General features: G+C 35.4%; 1 protein-coding gene across 1 annotated transcript; it reads right to left on the bottom strand.

Annotated features, from left to right (window-relative positions):
* Nucleotides 1–2,974: 2,974 nt before the first annotated feature.
* LOC112050473 (TELO2-interacting protein 1 homolog) lies at nucleotides 2,975–4,884 on the bottom strand. The gene is made up of 3 exons (XM_024088745.2): nucleotides 4,788–4,884; nucleotides 4,033–4,207; nucleotides 2,975–3,504 (listed from the first exon to the last, which is right to left on the bottom strand). Exons 1-3 carry the CDS (start codon nucleotides 4,816–4,818, stop codon nucleotides 3,288–3,290), a joined length of 423 nt encoding a protein of 140 aa, XP_023944513.1. The 5' UTR covers nucleotides 4,819–4,884; the 3' UTR covers nucleotides 2,975–3,287.
* Nucleotides 4,885–18,753: the final 13,869 nt, after the last annotated feature.

The following is an 18,753-nucleotide window of genomic DNA, read 5'->3' as shown; positions in this document are numbered from 1 at the left end:
AGGAGGAGGATGAAAATCCACACCCCTTTTGGTTTCTACACGGCATCGTCCCGGACCGCTAAATTCGCTTGACGGTACGTCTTTGCCAGTAGGGTGGTAACTAGCCACGGCCGAAGCCTCCCACCCGCCAAAAATTAAACGTGGTTAAAACTTGGTTGTTTATGGAACAAAATATGCTTGGCTTTGAATGTAAATTTCTGCGCCTATTCGAAGAATGACTACTTGACGAAAGACATTTCTCATATAAAAATGGTCTATCAAACATGTCATTTTAAGGCCGTTTCATAATGAATTTAAAAATTATTTTCTTTTATAAATATTACTAATATTTTATATGCCATGATAGCCCAAATAGGGCGCAGGTTCAAATCCGTTTCAGGGCATGCACCTCAAATTTTTCAGTTATGTGATCGGTGAAGAGAAAACATCGTGAGGAAAACTGCATACCTGAGAGTTTTGGCCTAACCCCTCTCATTCTTAGAGGAAACTCGTGCAAGTCCTCAATTTAGGCAGGGATCGAACCACAACCTCTCTATGATTAATCTGGCGCCTTTACTACTGAGCTATTGAGGTTAATGACTTTGGGATGAACATCGAACCTCCATAGTTTGAGTCTAAGTAAGGGATGATGTTTTTAAGCCTGTAGAACCAATCTAACAAACATTGGTAAACCTATAAAACTGGTCACCAATTGTATTTTAACGACTCTGTGACATAAAACAAGCTAGACAACATTGATAACTTGAATTTACGATTATTGAAATGGGATTGAATGAAATGGGCAACTTTAAAATAAAAACAATTTAGTATTCATATTTCTAAATTTTCAATAAATTTGTAATTTTATTTTTTCATTATTATAGGAAAATCTTTTTAAATAAACGCAAACGTCAAATTATATCTACGGCGTTCCTAACGCTGTCTGCCACAAACATCTTTTCGATCCGAATTAGAATCAACTACGATATTTTATAACAAGTTTTGTTTGATTTAATGCAAGTAAGTTGCTTAAAAATGTTTAATGAAATAAATAAACGATTTATCATCATTTAATGTATATTTACAAAAAGAAATGGACAGGAGGTCTGGCTCATTTTTTGCGCAAAGGATCAGCCTGGCTGTCCAGCAAAATGCAGCCAGTATTCTTGCCACCATTCCACGTGGGCATGACTTGTATAGTTATTAGGATAAGTTAGCTTAAGTTCATTATTGTATTCTTTCTCAAAAAAAAATTAATAAATATATTTTATCAAAAGAAATTAAAATTTTATTTATTGAATAACATGCCGCATCCAGTAAGCTCCAATCTTTGTTTTATTAAAACTAGTCTACGTAAAAAACATGAAATTTAAAAACTATGCGCATTTTTTAGCAATTATTTATTTAGATTTTTTTGTCTGTAGAATAAGTAAGTCTAATTAGTATGTACACACGTGAATAATTACCTTAATTTTATTTCTCATATAAGCATTTAATGTAATTCTTTTGATTATATATTGATTTATTTATTTTGCTATCATCCGCGAAAAGTCGACGAACTCATGCGACAACGTCACCCAGGTCCGAAAAAATACTCTCTACGTACGTTTCACCCCAAAACCGGAGCATTGATGGAGGAGCATGGAGCATTGACTCTACAACGCAATTGCAAAATAATTTATTTTGTAATTGAACGTTGTAGAGTCAACATCTCCTGAGGATGCTCCGGTTTCGGGTCGCATGAGTTCGTCGACTTTTCGCGGATGATAGCAAAATAAATAAATCAATATATAATCATGATGAACTTCCGCAAAGTAAGGCCTGCTTCTATCCAATAATTCTTTTGAGTAAAATAAAGATCTTAATAAATAAGGCCTATGTACCTAAGGCTTGGTAGGTTCAGTCAGACAACATCCGGTATATCATTGGAGGCTGCCAGATTTGAGAGATCCGCCCATTTTCATTTCCGCTTATCACCTCTAGTGCCTTCAATTTTCATTTACGTAAACGCATAAACCGTCACGGAATTTCTTCAGATTTCATTTTGAATGAAATTTAAGGTACAAATGGAAATTATATAAATCGAAGTTAATGAAAGAAATTAGGAAAATTCTTTCATTTATTTTATGTTATGAACAGGAGTTCTCAACCTTTTAATAGGGTGAATTGTTGCATACGAGTACTTGTTATGCCATGTCATGTAAATAAATACGTCGTAAGTAAATATGTCTCTATAAGATATTTGTTTGTCAGTTTATTGTTCATTATTTTTTTATTTAGTGATAAGTTAGGCCTTGACTGCGACCTCACCTAATGTTAAGTCAGTAATACCAAAAGCAATTTTCATCAGCAAGTAATATAGGCTATATTTTGTCCTTGTATTTTCTGTCATTTACCTTGACCTTGTCCATAAGACCTTGGACCTTGCTTATGAGATTACCGCCATGTAGAGTGTTGAGGCAACTATCATTATTTCGAGAGTCGTTTCAGTCAATGGTCATAAAGCGAAAAGCTACAACCGACCAACACCTTATGAAGCTTTCGCTTAACTGCTGAATGGGATACAGAAGGCAGTTATTCTTTAGATGGCGCGTATTATGAGGAGGTTTCTCACTCTAGAACCCTGCTAAGCTGCACCATCACCATGTATAATTATAATCATTATCAGCCGATGGACGTCCATGGACTGGACAATGACCCCTTGTATACACTTCCGAACACAATGGTCTCGAACGGCTAGCATCCAGCGGCTCCCTGCAACCCGCTTGTTGTCCTAGTGGGGGGGGTCGACCAACACTGCGCTTTCCGATGCGGGGTCGCCATTCCAGCACCATGGGAGCCCAATGTCCATCGGCTTTTCGAATTATGAGGCTTAACCATTACCGCGAGTCGCGAAGCTGTCAGTGACTTTGTTATTATGTTTTTTTAAATAATCCAAGTATACAGCATATTTATTACGCATGCTGCATTATGTAGTAATATGCAAGCTCCTTACTTCTCTTCTTCTGCCTTCTGGGCCGTTCTCATGCTAGGCCGTAATTGGCTGTTGTGCTTGGATCATTTGGTGTAGGTCGTCTGGTTATAGCTTTAGCTCCTTACATAAGTAGCTCATTTAATCTTTTAAAAGTATGCAACAGATTCTAATGCATATTTGCCGTATCATTTAATTATGACCAATATTCCCATTCCATTTAGTTGGAAGACTGTCTTAGGAGTGGGTATCGACAATAGTCCAACGGAGCAGGAATCGAATCACCATCGCTCGGTGATGAGTCTGACCTCTGTATTGTTGAGCTATTGAGGCTCATTTAACTTGGAATGCAGTGACTCACCGCGACAACAGCATGCCCTGGGTTGTCAGTACACATGGCCACGTCCTGCAGAGCAGCAAGCACCCCCGGCAGAATGCAGGCCATCATGCTCACCACCACCTCCTCTAGTGCGGGGTCAGTTATGTGACCAACACCATCTGTTAGCTCGGGGTGTGTCACTGTGAGCACCGCTAGGCAGTTCAGTGCTGCTAATCTGAAAAGTTTTATCAATATATCAATAGAAACCAGAAAAGCTGGCGGCTCAGCTCTTATACCAGGTCCATTAGCCAAGTGGTACGTCGATTCTTTTTCTACAAACGCTAACGCTTCGAAAACTAGAAAAATATATGGGAATGATAGATCCGATCGACAACTTGATCACGTAACCTGTCAATAGCAAATGACATTTCTATACGTTTTTGAATTTTGGAAGCATTTGCGATCGTAGAAAGAGAATCGACTACAGGCCCAGGATCTACAGACTATTTTAAGCAAAGCAGATATCAAGTAGGTAAATAGACTGCTTTTTAATTTTTTTTTTTAAAGAATATTTGCCATATCTTTTTTTTATATATGGCAAATATTCCCCTCCAACTAGTTGGGAAAGACTGTATTAGGAGTGAGTATGACAAGATATGGCAAATATACTCTTAAATTTTTTTTAAGTATATACTAACTAGTAATATACTAACTAAATAGTTATATACTAACTAGAATAGGTTAAAGGTTCTATCAAACATACCTTAAAGCTCTAAGCTTCTCTAACTTGGCCAAATGTACTGAAACAAATATAGCTTGTGCCAGCAAAGGGACATTGGCCTGCAACATTTTGAGCCTCGTCTCGTGGTCCACGTTGAGCATGAGTGTTGATAAACATTGTACCACGCAGAGTTTGAGCTCCTCTGGTACGTCAGCAACTAGAAATAGATTTTAGGGTTTTAATAGTGTGTGGCTACCTCAATGGTACAGTAGTTTGCTTAAGTATCATATCTGTACTAATAAACGCGAAAGTAAGTCTGTCTGTCTGTTAGCTTTTACGGCTAAACTGCTGAATTAATCGAAATGAGTTTTAGTATTATGATAAATAGAACCTTGGAGCAAAACATAGGCTACTTTTTGTCCCTAAAATAAAAAGAGAAGGGATGAAATAGGGGTTGTAAGTTTGTGTGGAAATTCGATCGAGATATCGAGAATAGAGTAGAGAAAGATATAAATGCGAAATATACATCATCACAAAATCTCGGAAACCGCTTGATGTACAAAGCTGAAATTTGGCAGGGAGGTATTTATAGTTAGTTGGTATTCACTAAAAACAGATTTTGCGGTAGGGATGGATTATAGAGGTCTAATGGCGGACGACGTCGCGGGCGTCTGCTAGTGTAGTAGTTGTTGTATCCATAGTCTATTTTAAAAAGGAGCTTGTAGAATGTTTCAGATATAACCCAACCATCAGAAATATTCTAGTATTATTGGTCAAAAAAAATGATTACAGCTTACTCATTCCTGGCCGATTTTTGTCGAATATCATTTTGAGGAGCAAGTCTAGCAACCTCTCGCACACCCTGAAGTGGCAGACCTTCACCCTGAGCAACACTTCCTTAGGGAGGGTTAGTTTTTTTATAACATTTTAAAAGTGTTTTGTATTGTACTTTGTATTTTATATATATTGTTAAAATTAAAAAAAAAAGCCATTTAAATAAAAATTAAAGAGAAAAATGTACAGTACTACAACCTACTTAGGCCTTATTATAACTATATAAATAGCTTACCGTGCGTGAATGTCCCTTCGTGTCAGTTTGTTCCCGCAGGACATTTTCCACGAACCTCTATGGTCGAATGCATTAAACAAAATATTTTTTATTTTGTACTTTACTACCATGTACTTAAAGAATATAATCAGTTGTTTGTATGTTAAAATTTTAATAATTTATTAGATTACAGTAAATAAAAGAGTTTTAAGGAAATATTTTCAAGCCTTTGGAATTTGTTCATTAGAATGTTTTATTTTGTTCCGCGTAGTGGTATTTTATAACTACATGAATTCACCCGTATATAACTTTTAAATATCCTTAATATCCAACCATGCATTGTTTCGTTATAAGAGATAAAGCAACGATCTCGATGAAATTCCCAGGCCGCTTGACTTTTCTCGACACTCCCGACAGTTATGTTTGTAAGTATATACTCGTAGTTATGGTTAAATAACCTTAACCATGCACTGCCAACTTTTCAGTTATGTGCGTTTTAAGAAATTAAATATCACGTATCTCAGACTATGAAGGAAAAAATCGTGAGGAGGCATACCTACCTGAGAATTTTCTTAATTCTCTGCTCGTGTGAAGTCTGCCAATCCGCATTGGGCCAGCGTGTTGGACTTAGGCCTAACCCCTCTCATTCGTAAAGGAGACTCGTGCTCAATAGTGAGCCGAATATGGGTTGATAATGATGATGATCAATATGTAAGTGCACATCACTGCTAAGCACTGGACCATCGATCAGTTATGAACCATAGCATACTAAAAACATTTTACATTTTCCTTTTAAATGGTATTACAGCATAATTGTATTAAACCATACAAAGTACAGTCACCAGTTCCGCTTTGAGGAAGCCAATCAAATCTAAAACTAGTGTGCAGCCAGCTCACACAGTCAACATAACTCATATTTGAAAGTAGGTCATCGCGTAGAGGAATTATCGCCCATACGTTACTTTGTGTTGAGCTATTTTACTCGTATGTAACTACGAGTATTATAATTGTTTGTTCAAAGATTAAAAATTACACTTTAAATATTATAAAAAAATATTATAAAAAAATATTTAATGACATCGCTCACTATGGAATAAAACGATTAAAAAAGTTTGATAAAAGTAAAATTGATGAGAATCATCAATTTTACTTTTATGAGATGAGATGAGATGAGGTGAGAGTCATCAATTTTATCATCATAATGTAACGCGATTTTTACGCGGCTGAAACCCCGTGGCGTCTGCTAGTATGAGTATCATATTTTATATACTTTAAATAAATACTTATATATTGTATAAACAATAAAACTTTATATACATTAGGTTATTGAAAACAGCAATAAACAAATATTATGTTAAAAAGCCGTGATAGCCCAGTGGATATGATCTCTGCCTCCGATTCCGGAGAATGTGGGTTCGAATCCGCTCCGGGGCATGCACCTCCAACTTTCCAGTTGCATTTTAAGAAATCAAACACCACGTATCTCAAACGGTAAAGAAAAAACAACGTGAGGAAACCTGCATACTAGAGAATTTTCTTAATTGCGTGTGTAAAGTCTGACTAACCCCTCTCATTCTGAGAGGAGACTCGAGCTCAGCAGTGAGCCGAATATGGGTTGTAAATGATGATATATTTGGTTATTGAAAACAGCACTAAACAAATAAGGCGGTTTTAAAAACATTAAAAGTATCTAATAAAAGCCCCATTACACCTTTACCAGCGTAAACTCGGTATACAAACGTCGAGTGTATTTTCAAGTCGGTGTTTTATAGTGCAAACAATGGCGAAACGTTGAAAGCATTACGCTGTAGACTGCCGTATATCGAACTTGATACTTTTATAACAAGCTCATCGTGAATACGTGAAAATACCTAATAATGTCATTTATTTGTGCTAAGTAGAGTATTGGAGATGCCATTATGTTATTTTATTATTCAGATGTGTGGATACGTTACTGAAATAAATACGCAATGGAGAAATATAGGTTTGTCTTTGTGAATCTTAAATTTTAACATGCTGGAATCAATAATAATGTATGGAACTCTGGCAAGTTAAAATATTTACGGTACCATATCAGTAGAAAACATCCTGGAGTTAAGTAAGATTAATAGAATGCGAAATAAAAAAATCTGTCTACTAGAGTGTAACTGGAGTGAGTCTTTACAAGTAACGTGTGAAGCCGGTGCAACCCATAAAAAAACGTTACGCGTCTCTTTGAAAATCCCATATATACAAACTTTTTTCATAATTTGTATTTAATTATCTTTTTTTTCAAGGCAGACTAGTTTAGTTTCACTAAATTTTAACTCAATTTCAACGCCAAGGATGCGTTATACTTAATTAATTACCGACATTATATGTTCCTATATTGACTGGGCTACGTTTCAACATCTTAGCCTAGTCAATTTATTTTCATCTCTCATGATGCAATAGATAGAGAAGAATTTGATAGTCAGTCGAGTTTTTATAGAATAGCGCTATAAAATGCTTGGACTAGAGTAAAAATATATGCTATCACTTGATAATATTTAGAGGCAGTTAAGACGAAATGGTTATTTATACATTTTTGTTCTGATTTAGGAGTCAAAAGAGGTTATTTAAGCCAGGTCACAAAATGACCTGAAAATCAGAGAAAAAGCCGTAGGGAAATTTTCCTCCTCAGAATAAATCTTTAACTATTCGGCATGGGAGTTGCTATTGGGAATACAATTATTCATAACTAGCTGACTGACAATTTCGATCTTATAATACAAAAAAAAATATTCAATTGATTTGAGCTTTATCATATGCATTTCATTTTTATATGCAAGCGTCTCAGGACCGTGGTATTTGGAAGTCCCATCAAAAGGCTTAGGTCGTGGATTTTTTTTGTACTCGAACTGTTCATTCGTAGAAAATACAATAATGCAAATTAATTATATTGTCAGGCAAAAATAATACATATATACAAGTCTACTACATTAAGCTCTACCGTGCAAGAGAGGTAGTCAAGTTTGCAATAATAATTAGGGATGTATGTGATTAGACAAGGGTCAAATTAGCGGGCAGTGAGTAGAGAGGTAGGGATTTGGTCGAGTAAAGCCTACAAAGGTCGACCTACACGAAATTAATCCTTTAGGCAGCGCGGGTGCTCCGTTTTTACGGAATTTAGCGCCATCTTGTACAGAAATTAATCTTGCCAGAGATGACGTACAGTAACGTACCTACTAAAATATTTTCAGTTAATTCTCCATAGCTCTAAGGTCTGGACTAAACAATGACAGGTCGATTTTCGCCTTTTGGATATTCGTACTCACTTTTAAAACAATCTTTACTAGTAAGATGAATGGAGGGAAAGGGGAGTTTCCGTAATTTTTAATATGTAATAAGTAGTTGAAATCAGGTGCTTATACTTTTAACCCTTAAATATAGACGTGGGTCTACTTGACCCATGGTAATTTTAGAACGTGTGTAAAAATCACTATTTCTGTCCGTGTGGATCCGTGGGACCCACCACTATATTTGCGTAACTTTTCTATTTTTTGACACGATAACGAAAATGAACAGGAGTTTGTGATAACGAAGATATTATACAAATACATATTATCTGAATACTATACACTTGTGTCATAAGGCTAAAAGGTCGTATATTTCACACTTATATAGTCGTGGGTCCACTATATAGTGTATGTATAGTGTGTATATAGTGTAATTTTATTCACCACTACAGTTAAGGGTTCATACATTTACAAGAAATCTATTTGGGATGTACCAAATAGACACAAAAATTGTTGTTCTCTGGATCTCGATCTAAATTTTTATGTGATTTTCACAGGATATTAATATAGGTTAAGAATAGCCATCATACGGCGATATAGCGGCAATTTAGAAAATTGAAAATTAAAAATCAGTCTTAGCATCTTACTATGTCAGAGACTACAAAAATGGTACAAAAATCGTACTTTGTTCATACAACTCCTCATTTTTTATATCAGCAGGAAGTTTTATTTATAGTTCGCCCGGCAACTCAATATTATTATTATTATTCTCACATAAATCTGATTCTTCGGGAAACTAATTTTCGGTTCCTATAAAACACGAGTGAGAGTAATGCTTTCGTTCACTGATAGGATATAAAATAAAATATTCGTAGGATATTATAAAGGTTCATACCTACTTATTTATTTAAGATACTAGCTGATGCCGCGTGGTTTCACCCGCGTGGTTTTCGTTCCCGTAGGAAAACGGGGATAATATATAGCCTATAGCCTTCCTCTATAAATTGGCTATCAGTTCCTGAGATTAGCGCGTTCAACTAAATAGACAAACAAACAAATTCTTCAGCTTTATAATATTAGTATAGATTAGTTAAAATTTTTTAGCCCACAGTGACTTTTTTTTGAGTAGGCATTTTAATTTGGTTATACCAACATAATTATGTACTTTGACTGTATTAAATAATATTTAAATAAGAAATTTTCTTTATTAATTATTACCAAGTCCAATAAAAAATAAGGAAACAAACCAAGAATGATTGCTAAGTAATACGTTTTGCAAAATGCTAATTACCTATAAAGGTTTTGGTTAAATTTAGAAATCTAGTACCTTCCACAACCACAACCAAAATTAACCTCAAGACCATTCACGTCTCGTTCGTTACATTTTCTTAAAATGTCGCTAAATAAACTTAATAAATAGAATTAGTTAGTCCTAAAATTAAAATAACTATTAAATTCTAAATCTACAACATTCTACCGTGACGTAGGCAAACAAGTGAACTTACAAAGCGAAAAGCACTTAACGCGCCAGCTATTTAAGGGTTGAATACCCCTTACGTTGTTACGGTCGGCTTTGGATTCTCTCAACCAAAAAGGCACGGCATAATTAAAATTTAAGCCCTGTAATGTGTTTTGTTTGAGATCTAAAATGTACCTACGTAGTTTGAAAAAATCCAAAAGCGCGGAATAGACTGGGCACTTTAGGCGTTAGATCACATTAGCGACATGTCGAACGACAAAAAGTTTTGATTGTATTTCTCAACGCATTAAAATGCAGAGTTAAACTGGTAGACACACCCTTTGTGCTTTGAAGTTTGCTACTAAATAACAAGCAGTGCCATCTTTTATCGACTCAATGACATAGACTAGAACTAGGTAGAGCTCGGCAAATAAGTTGAACCAAAATCAACGATGTTTGCGCTGGTACAATAATAAACAGAAGTGTTAGACACGTGCTTCGCAGTTTCCCGGTATATTGAAGATGTCAAGTACTTTTCGTACGCTATTGTAATTGCAACCTTTCGCTATGGTTACTCTTGTCACCTCATACATAGGTATGTCGCTAATATCCGAAAATGTGTTTTTGTGCATAGTTCAACTTAGAGGCTGCTTACTTTTTTATTTGTTTTATAAGTCTACGTATAAGTAGTTATCTTCACACAAAAAGACACAAAAAGTCCTAACTTAATTTATACGTAGTAGCTATAAACTGTTTCCAAAAAAATATTATAATTTTCTTAAAATTTCGACTAAAAGTAACGAGTTTCTACATTATTAACTATTTTCCGATAAATTGTCACAACATTCAACACGACAAAAAGTCGCAATACAAAATGTCTTAAACGTAACCCTTCACTGACCCATGACAGAGGATCCTGACGCTTTAATTCTAACCCTAAATGCGGGGTCATTTACACGTAATTGCTTCGAAATGTTTGCGAAACAAAAGGGTAATTTTATTTAGATTACATTTCACATTCGAGTTTTTGCGTCGTTTATTGCTAGAAAATTTTTGTTTTGTTTGCGCGTAATTTGATATTTTTAAAATGATTACAATATTATTATTTCACCAGAATTTATTGCGTTATTACTCTTAATTGTGTAATGTTTAAACGAATAAACGAATACATTCATGTTACAATAGTAATATTTGACTTGGTAGGATTTCTTTAGAGATTGAACGTACCTGAAAGACGAAATAACACAAAGTCCTTCCAACTACTTATTATATTTACTTAACATTTTTAATTATAAATATGACTAGTGGACACCCGCGACTTCGTCCGCGTGGAATTCGGTTCAGTAGTCGAGGCGTGAAAGAGTAACAAACATTCATATCATCAAAATGAATGAACTGATGAGAACTGATGTTCTCGCAAATCTCGGGAAACCATGGATTTTGTTCAGGATAAAAAGTAGCCTATGTGTTAATCCAGAGTAAAATATATTTCCATTCCAAATTTTAGTAGCGGCGTTAAAGAGTAACAAACATCCAAACATACATTCAAATATCCATACAAACTTTCGCGTTTACAATATTAGTAGGATGAAAATATTCTTTTAGGAGGTTGTACCTTAACGTTCCGTTTTAGGTTCATGAATACAAGAATAAAATGTACCTTCATTAATGAAATTATTGTATAAATCGTTACAGAGCGGCTTAGCCGCGAAAACGTGACAAACAAATCACTTTTTACATTTTGACAGCCTACGTGGCGCATGCGCGGTAGTATGCGCGGTGGATTTTCAAGACGGCGGTACTGGGTTCGATCCCCGGCTGGGACTATTGAGGTTTTCTGAATTGGTCCAGGTCTGGCTGGTGAGAGGCTTCGACAGTGGCTAGTTACCACCCTCATCAGGTGAGATTGTAGTCAAGGGCTAACTTGTAAAACACAAACTACACTTACTTTGGGGCTGGATAGCGATTTGTTTTTAAAATAAACCGGACAAGTGCAAGTCGGACTCTCCCACCGAGGGTTCCGTAGGATAATTATAAACAGTTCAGGAATCGAATTGCGAAGTTTTTGTCGATTTTTTTCCGAAATTCAGCTTTATACACTTATAATCTAACCTGTATAACAAATAAATAGTTTGAGATTTTTTCTTGTACTTGTCTATACATATATCATGTCTATCTTGTCTATACTGTCTATCTGCTCTATACCGATATTATATGTTGTAGGTTATCGGGAAGTTATAAGTTTGACTCGCTTGAGAGTGTCGAAATGTGTATTTTCTGAATAAACGCGTCAAAACTTTACCAGTTAATGTTTTATTTTTTTACAACTTGATGGCACCATAGCCCTGAGATACGGTTTACAACTTGGCACTTTACATATTTCGGAAATAAAAGATTTTGACAGACAGACAGATAAAAAAGTGATCTTAAGAGGGTTCCGTTTTTTCCTTTTGGGTACGGAACCCTAAAAACGGTATTTTTGTACTTACGTGATGCTATCGAATATTGAGGTCGACGACAAACTCATTTAGGTTGCATCCGATGTAATAACAGTGGCCAGTGGGTATTAGCCACCGTAAATACAAATTTATAGTCGGTAATAAGCCATAAATATCTATCGCACGGAGTCTAACTCGTCACCTGGGCCCCTTTCAGCTGTTATGTGTTTTAAAAACGGGTTATAATTAAGAACTAGCGGACGCCCGCGACTTCGTCCGCGTTGAATTCAATTTCTCACAAATCCCATGGGAACCATGGATTTTCCGGGATGAAAAGTAGCCTATATGTTAATCCAGAGTGAAATCTATTTCCATACCAAATTTCAGCCTAATCACTTTAGTAGCCGCAGCGTTAAGGAGGAACAAACATACTTACACACACAAACTTATATTAGTGTGAAGCGTGATGTGATAATACCTAATAAAATAGTTAACAGGCTCAAGTCACGTGAATTGCTCGAAACATTTATTTATTTTCACATATTTGCTTCTGACTTTGTCTCTAACTAAAAACTCAAAAGGCTCGTAAACATGTAATAAATCCAGGTATCTAGTATCATTGGTTGGAGTATCTCTGAGAAATCCTATCAGAAATAAGGAGATCCGCAGAAGGACGTAAGGTACCGTTTAGCTCACCGAGTCGTGGTATTGACAAGGGGTTCTAGGAGCTGATACTTATAACCATTATTATCTTAACACTAACCGACGCCCCGACGTTCACATGGGTAGTTCCCATTCCTGAGGGAATGTGAAGATAAAGTATAACCCATGAAACTTACAAACAACGTGGCTATCTTTTGGTATAAAAATTTTCAAAATTGATTCAGTAGAAATGTCATCGTATGAAATCTATACTAATATTATAAAGCTGAAGAGTTTGTTTGTTTGTTTGTTTAATTATACGCGCTAATCTCAGTAACTACTGGTCCGATTTGAAAAATTCTTCCAGTGTTAGATAGCCCATTTATCGAGGAAGGCTATAGGCTATATTTTATCCCCGTTTTCTTACGGGAACGGGAACCTCGCGGGTGAAACCGCGCGGCGTCTACTAATTACTTATATGCAGATACAAATAAAATGAAAATTAATAATAAGTACATAAAACCACTCGCAAGATTGAACAAGCAATACAATTAAGTATAAGGAAGTTTGTATGTCGTCGTGGAAAAAATTCTATAGCGAGATTTCTATAGGACGTAACTCTAAACACACGATGTCGTTTGTTCTCCAAATAGTACCTTAAAGTTGTTTACTGTTTTCTCTTTTGAGCTCCTTTCAAAACTTTTCTTTTACTCCAGCGCAACACTGCATCCGAAGTTTTGTTTGCGACCGTGTTCCTACAACCTAATAGAGTCGCCGAAGGTTTTAGGCTACAAAGAACGTGCACGACCCACTGACGGGGAGACGTTATATGCAATGTTCCCAGCCAAAGTTCCGGACCACTAGGTCTTATCTTTGATAAGTATATCTGTCGTGTCCATTAGTTAACCTTCGTAAAACAAGTAATAAGATGAAGATGGCTAACGGAACGAAAATGGATCAATAGATCATATTGCTGGTGGTACGATTAGTATGTCATCCTGCCTCCTTTAAGGTAAGATGTAAGTTAAGAAAATAAATAAATAATAAAATAAAAATATAAGAAAATAAAACCGTGAATTGGGATGAAGATGACTTCTATTGACTAATTTACTAAACGAATGTCAATTATAGTTCATTAATTTCAAATAGGAATCACTTTGCTCTCATTTATTTTTTATTTTATTTAGATTTTTTTTTAATAACTATTCAAGGAGCTAAGAGTATCGTCTTCTAGACGTGCTACTGAATGGTTTTAGGCACTCCGTGATCTTCCACTTTGTTACTTAAACTTCTAAGAAGCAAAGTTTTATAAGGCCTTAGAGTGTCTTTATTTTGCGGTATAAGTAACTGAAGTGTCCCAGAAATACTATTTTCTGTAAGTTAAAGCTTATTACGAGTTCTGCTCTTTACTTAAACTTTTTTTCATAAATAAAGCGAACGTATTGTTATAAATTATACTTTGTTAATATTGACAAAAGTATTCTTTAATCATGAACTTCAAGAAAATGTAAGAAATGATTCAAAACTGTAAGAAATGGCGTTAAGAATTCGTCTATAACAAAAGAGTTATATTGCTACGTGTCTTTATAACATTCATGTTTTACTATTTTACATTTTATTTTTTTTAGAAAATTAAACTTATATACATTACACCGTGCCGAGCCGTGATAGCCCAGTGGATATGACCTCTGCCTCCGATACCGGATTGTGTGGATGCGGAGCATGCACTTTTCAGTTGTGTGCATTTTAAGAAATTAAATATCGCGTATGATCGATCACCCTAACGGTGAAGGAAAATATCGTGAGGATACCTGCATACTAGAGAATTTTCTTAACTCTCTACGTGTGTGAAGTCTGCCAATCCGCATTGGGCCAGCGTGGTGGACTATTAGCCTAACCCCTCTCATTCTAAGAGGAGACTCGAGCTCAGCAGTGAGCCGAATATGGGTTGATAACGAACGAACATTACTTCCAAATCTATACTTATATTATAAAGCTGAAGAGTTTGTTTGTTTGTTTGATTGAACGCACTAATCTCAGAAACTACTGGTCCGATTTGACAAATTCTTTCAGTGTTAGATAGCCCATTTATCGAGGATATTAGCTATATATTATCCCCATATTTCTACGGGAACGGAAACCACGCGGATGAAACCGCGTGGCGTCAGCTAGTCTTCGATAAATTACAACTTTACAAAATAAACGCCGACCTTGTTCGCCCAGACATGTAATAAATTGACAGTCAAAGAAACAATACAAAGGGTAGGTGTATTCACTTTTATAATATGTAGGTCCTAAATTGCGTGGGATCAAACGAGATTAGCGATTGTCATTAGACCTAGCATAGAAGTACCTACTGAAACAAAGCCCTGTGAAATCCTTTTGTTAACTTCAGTGAAATGGAACAGAATAGTTGCATAATTTTCTAATATTTTTTTGTTAAAGTCAACATCAAAATAATGTATCGTTTCTATTGATCTGATTCTAAAAATCCTGAATATTTTTTCTGATTGCGCCAGTGCCATAGGTATATTGGGACCGCAACGACATCACTTTTCGGTTTCTATCGTACCGGAACGCTAAATCACTTGGCGGTAAGCGTTTGCCGGTAGGGTGGTGACTAGCCGCGAACGAAGCCTCCTACCAGCCAATTAAGAAATCCTCAATTGACCCAGCCGGGGATCGAACCCAGGACCTCCATCTTGTAAACCCACCGCGCATACCACTGCGCCACAGAGGAAGTCAAAAACTGCACAGGCGTATTAGGTGTCCGAAACTCCGTCTCCTGACCCATTCTTTTTGTATGGGTGATTCTGAACCATATAACCAACCATTGGAAAACTATTGGTCACCCATCGACCAACCAATGGCCAACCATTGACCAACCAATGGACCAACAACACCGTTAATAATAATAAATTATAATTAATCGATGTACTTAAGGCTATTTGGTCTTGATGCAATATTCGCCCAACTTTAATAAGCGATATAGGTATTCCACAAAGTTTCCTTAAGCATCCAAGTTCTGCGAAGTTCCAACCACATTTTAATCAAACTACTGATTACTGAGTTCTGACACAGTTTTCCAATAAAACCAATATCTAACATAGTTTCCGCCATATTAATTTTGTTAGCAAATATCTAAAGTATTTATAATTATGTATGCCTCAAGTGTTATGTTTTAAGAAATATTCTGTTATATATTTTAACGATCTACTACTGTCATAGGTTTTTCAGAAATTAAATATAACGTGTCTCAAACAGTTAAGGAAATCATCGTGAGGAAACCTGCGTACCAGAAAATTTTCTTAATTCGTTGCGTATGTAAAGTCTGCCAATCTGCATTGGGCCAGCGTTGTGGACTATTGGCCTAACCCTTCTCATTCTGAGAGGAGACTCATGCTCAGCAGTGAGCCAAATACTAGTTGATAATGATGACATACATAAACATGCGATAATTTCATGTAAACTGGCCATCAGCTTGTTTAAAAAAAAATATTTTTTTTTTCTTTGAAGCCAAAACGTAAGTGGTTTAGGTTTAAAAGCTTAACAAGTTTAAAAAAATCTTCACTAATAGAACTTATCATTATTAGCAAGTAACATAGCTTTATCAAAATATTTCGTGTCTAGTGATGATATAGAGTACAGTTTTAGTAGGTATTTTATTCAAAAGCAATTAACGGCGGTCAACAGGTATTCCAAAATATGGAATTATCAATAAATTGTTTGCTTTAAAATTCAATTTTATCGATATTATGAGGTAAATTACAATTAACTTCATGGTATTAAAATAATGTACTGAAATATAAACAGGTTGTAGTAAATGATGTTGTTTTATTGGGAATTCTGTCAAACATTTTACACTAGCGGACGCTGAGGACTTCATCTGCGTGTTTTTTACAAAAAAAAATAAGCTAATCCCACGGGAACCATGGAGTTATAAAATATAGCCTTCTCTATCTCCCAATGAAAATCCGATAAAATTTAGTCGAGCTATTCTAAAGACTAGCAAGACAAATAGATAAACAGACAAAAATCAAAAAAAGTTAGAATCTGTTGTAGGCGTCGTCTAAATAACTGTGAGCACAGACATATATTCAATTTTATTTAAACATATAAGTGTTGATAATGATCATTGCATTTGTAAGATGTATTAAAATTTAATTAACATAAAATAATGTAATTTTTCAAACTACATCACGCTATAAACTCGTATTAATTATTTTATAACACATTTGTTAAGTATCTCTTATTTCAACAATTTCAATATTGTAATGAATCCATTACGCACATGTGCCGTAATATAAAGTAAAATGAACATGTGCTGTTATGTAATATAAAACATTTATCATCCGTCTAAAAAGTTTTTAAGTCATAAAAACGCTTCAACTTTTTATGAATAAAATTAACATCGTGAGATAAAATATAATAAATAAACATTTAATTCTTTAATTTTAATAATTTGGACAATAAATGACAACCATTTATCTATAACACAATCACAAAAATATTAATTTACTTTATGAGTAATACTGGCTGCTTTTGGTGCATTTGTCTAAAAAAACAAATGTTATCTATCTAATAATGACAAGCGTTTCAAAATGTCATCAAATGGAAAACAGGCAAAGATGCAAATTCATTTTCAGAAAGTGTTTTCAAAGTGTTTCCTCGCAAATGAGTTATAAAATGTCGTATGACATACGTGCTCTTTGATAATTACAGCCTCTGCTTCCTTACTATAGCTCTCGCGAAGGCTCGATCTGCAATATCGCCTCGGTTGTAATTTTCAACATACCGCACTTATATCATAATGAACTTATTAATTGTTCGTTAATTTTGCAGTAGTTTTTGGTTAACAAATTAACCTTAATATTATTGCTTCACTTGGCCTCACTAGAACTGCAGCAAGTCTTATAACAGAACGGGCTTCCAAAAGACCTCCAGCTCTTAAGTATATGTGCTAATAGGACCTACCCAAAGGCTGGGAAGGAAGAATAACATGAATAAAGAAGGGGAGTGTTAACATTTTAAGTAGAATCTCCCTAACCCCTCATTCTAAGAAAAGACTCGTCCTCAACAGTGAGTGAGTTTGACGGCCTCGGTGGCGCAGTGGTATGCGCGGTGGATTTACTAAGACGAAGGTCCTGGGTTCGATCCCCGGCTGGACCGATTGAGATTTTCTTAATTGGTCTAGGTCTGGCTGGTGGGAGGCTTCCGCCGTGGCTAGTTACCACCCTACCGGCAAAGACACACCGCCAAGCGATTTAGCGTTCCGATAGTTCCGGTACGATGCCGTGTTCCTCCTCCTAACAAGTTAGCCCGCTTCCATCTTACATTGCATCATCACTTACCATCAGGTGTGATTGTAGTCAAGGGCTAACTTGTAAAGAATAAAAAAAAAAGGGAGCCGCCTAAGGGTTGTCAACGGTGATGTTCCGTATAGGTACTTAACTAAATCCTATTTTATTTTGCCTTTACCTTGCCTTTACTCTACGCAATTAAATTCTCATTACTTTACAATTAAGATAGTGCTGAACGTAGAAAGAGTCACAAACGAGGATTTTCAAAGCATATAAATGAATTCATTAAGAATTCAATTCACATTTTTAGTCCACGAGTGTAATCTTAGCCGTGTGATTTGTACGTAATAATCACTGACATAAAAAAAACCAAAAGATACGACGCAAAGAACATACAATACTGTTTTGTGTAAATATATATATTGCTTGATGTGCTTGTTTATATAATAATTGTTTCCCCACACACAAATAAAATATCTTAGTTAAAGAAAACCATTACTAAACCAAGAACTTGACTACAATACTTATAATATGTCTCAATATATATACAATATTCATTTATTTCAATTAGGCTTAGTTTACAAGCACTTTCGAAAGGCCAGGTATTAATATTATAAGA

The sequence above is a fragment of the Bicyclus anynana genome, chromosome 16, assembly GCF_947172395.1.
Source record: "Bicyclus anynana chromosome 16, ilBicAnyn1.1, whole genome shotgun sequence".
Classification (NCBI taxonomy): domain Eukaryota; kingdom Metazoa; phylum Arthropoda; class Insecta; order Lepidoptera; family Nymphalidae; genus Bicyclus; species Bicyclus anynana.
The sequence above is the reverse complement of the archived record's forward strand: the minus strand, read 5'-3'. Positions and strand labels throughout refer to the sequence as shown.

Bases quoted from the DNA above. Each gene is read 5' to 3' on its own strand.
- LOC112050473 (XM_024088745.2), bottom strand. From the start codon at position 4,818: ATGATATTCGACAAAAATCGGCCAGGAATGA. The intron at 4,208-4,787 runs GTAAGCTGTAAT...ATCTATTTCTAG, and splicing joins CAAAAATCGGCCAGGAATGA to TTGCTGACGTACCAGAGGAG. The intron at 3,505-4,032 runs GTATGTTTGATA...AAAACTTTTCAG, and splicing joins GAGAAGCTTAGAGCTTTAAG to ATTAGCAGCACTGAACTGCC.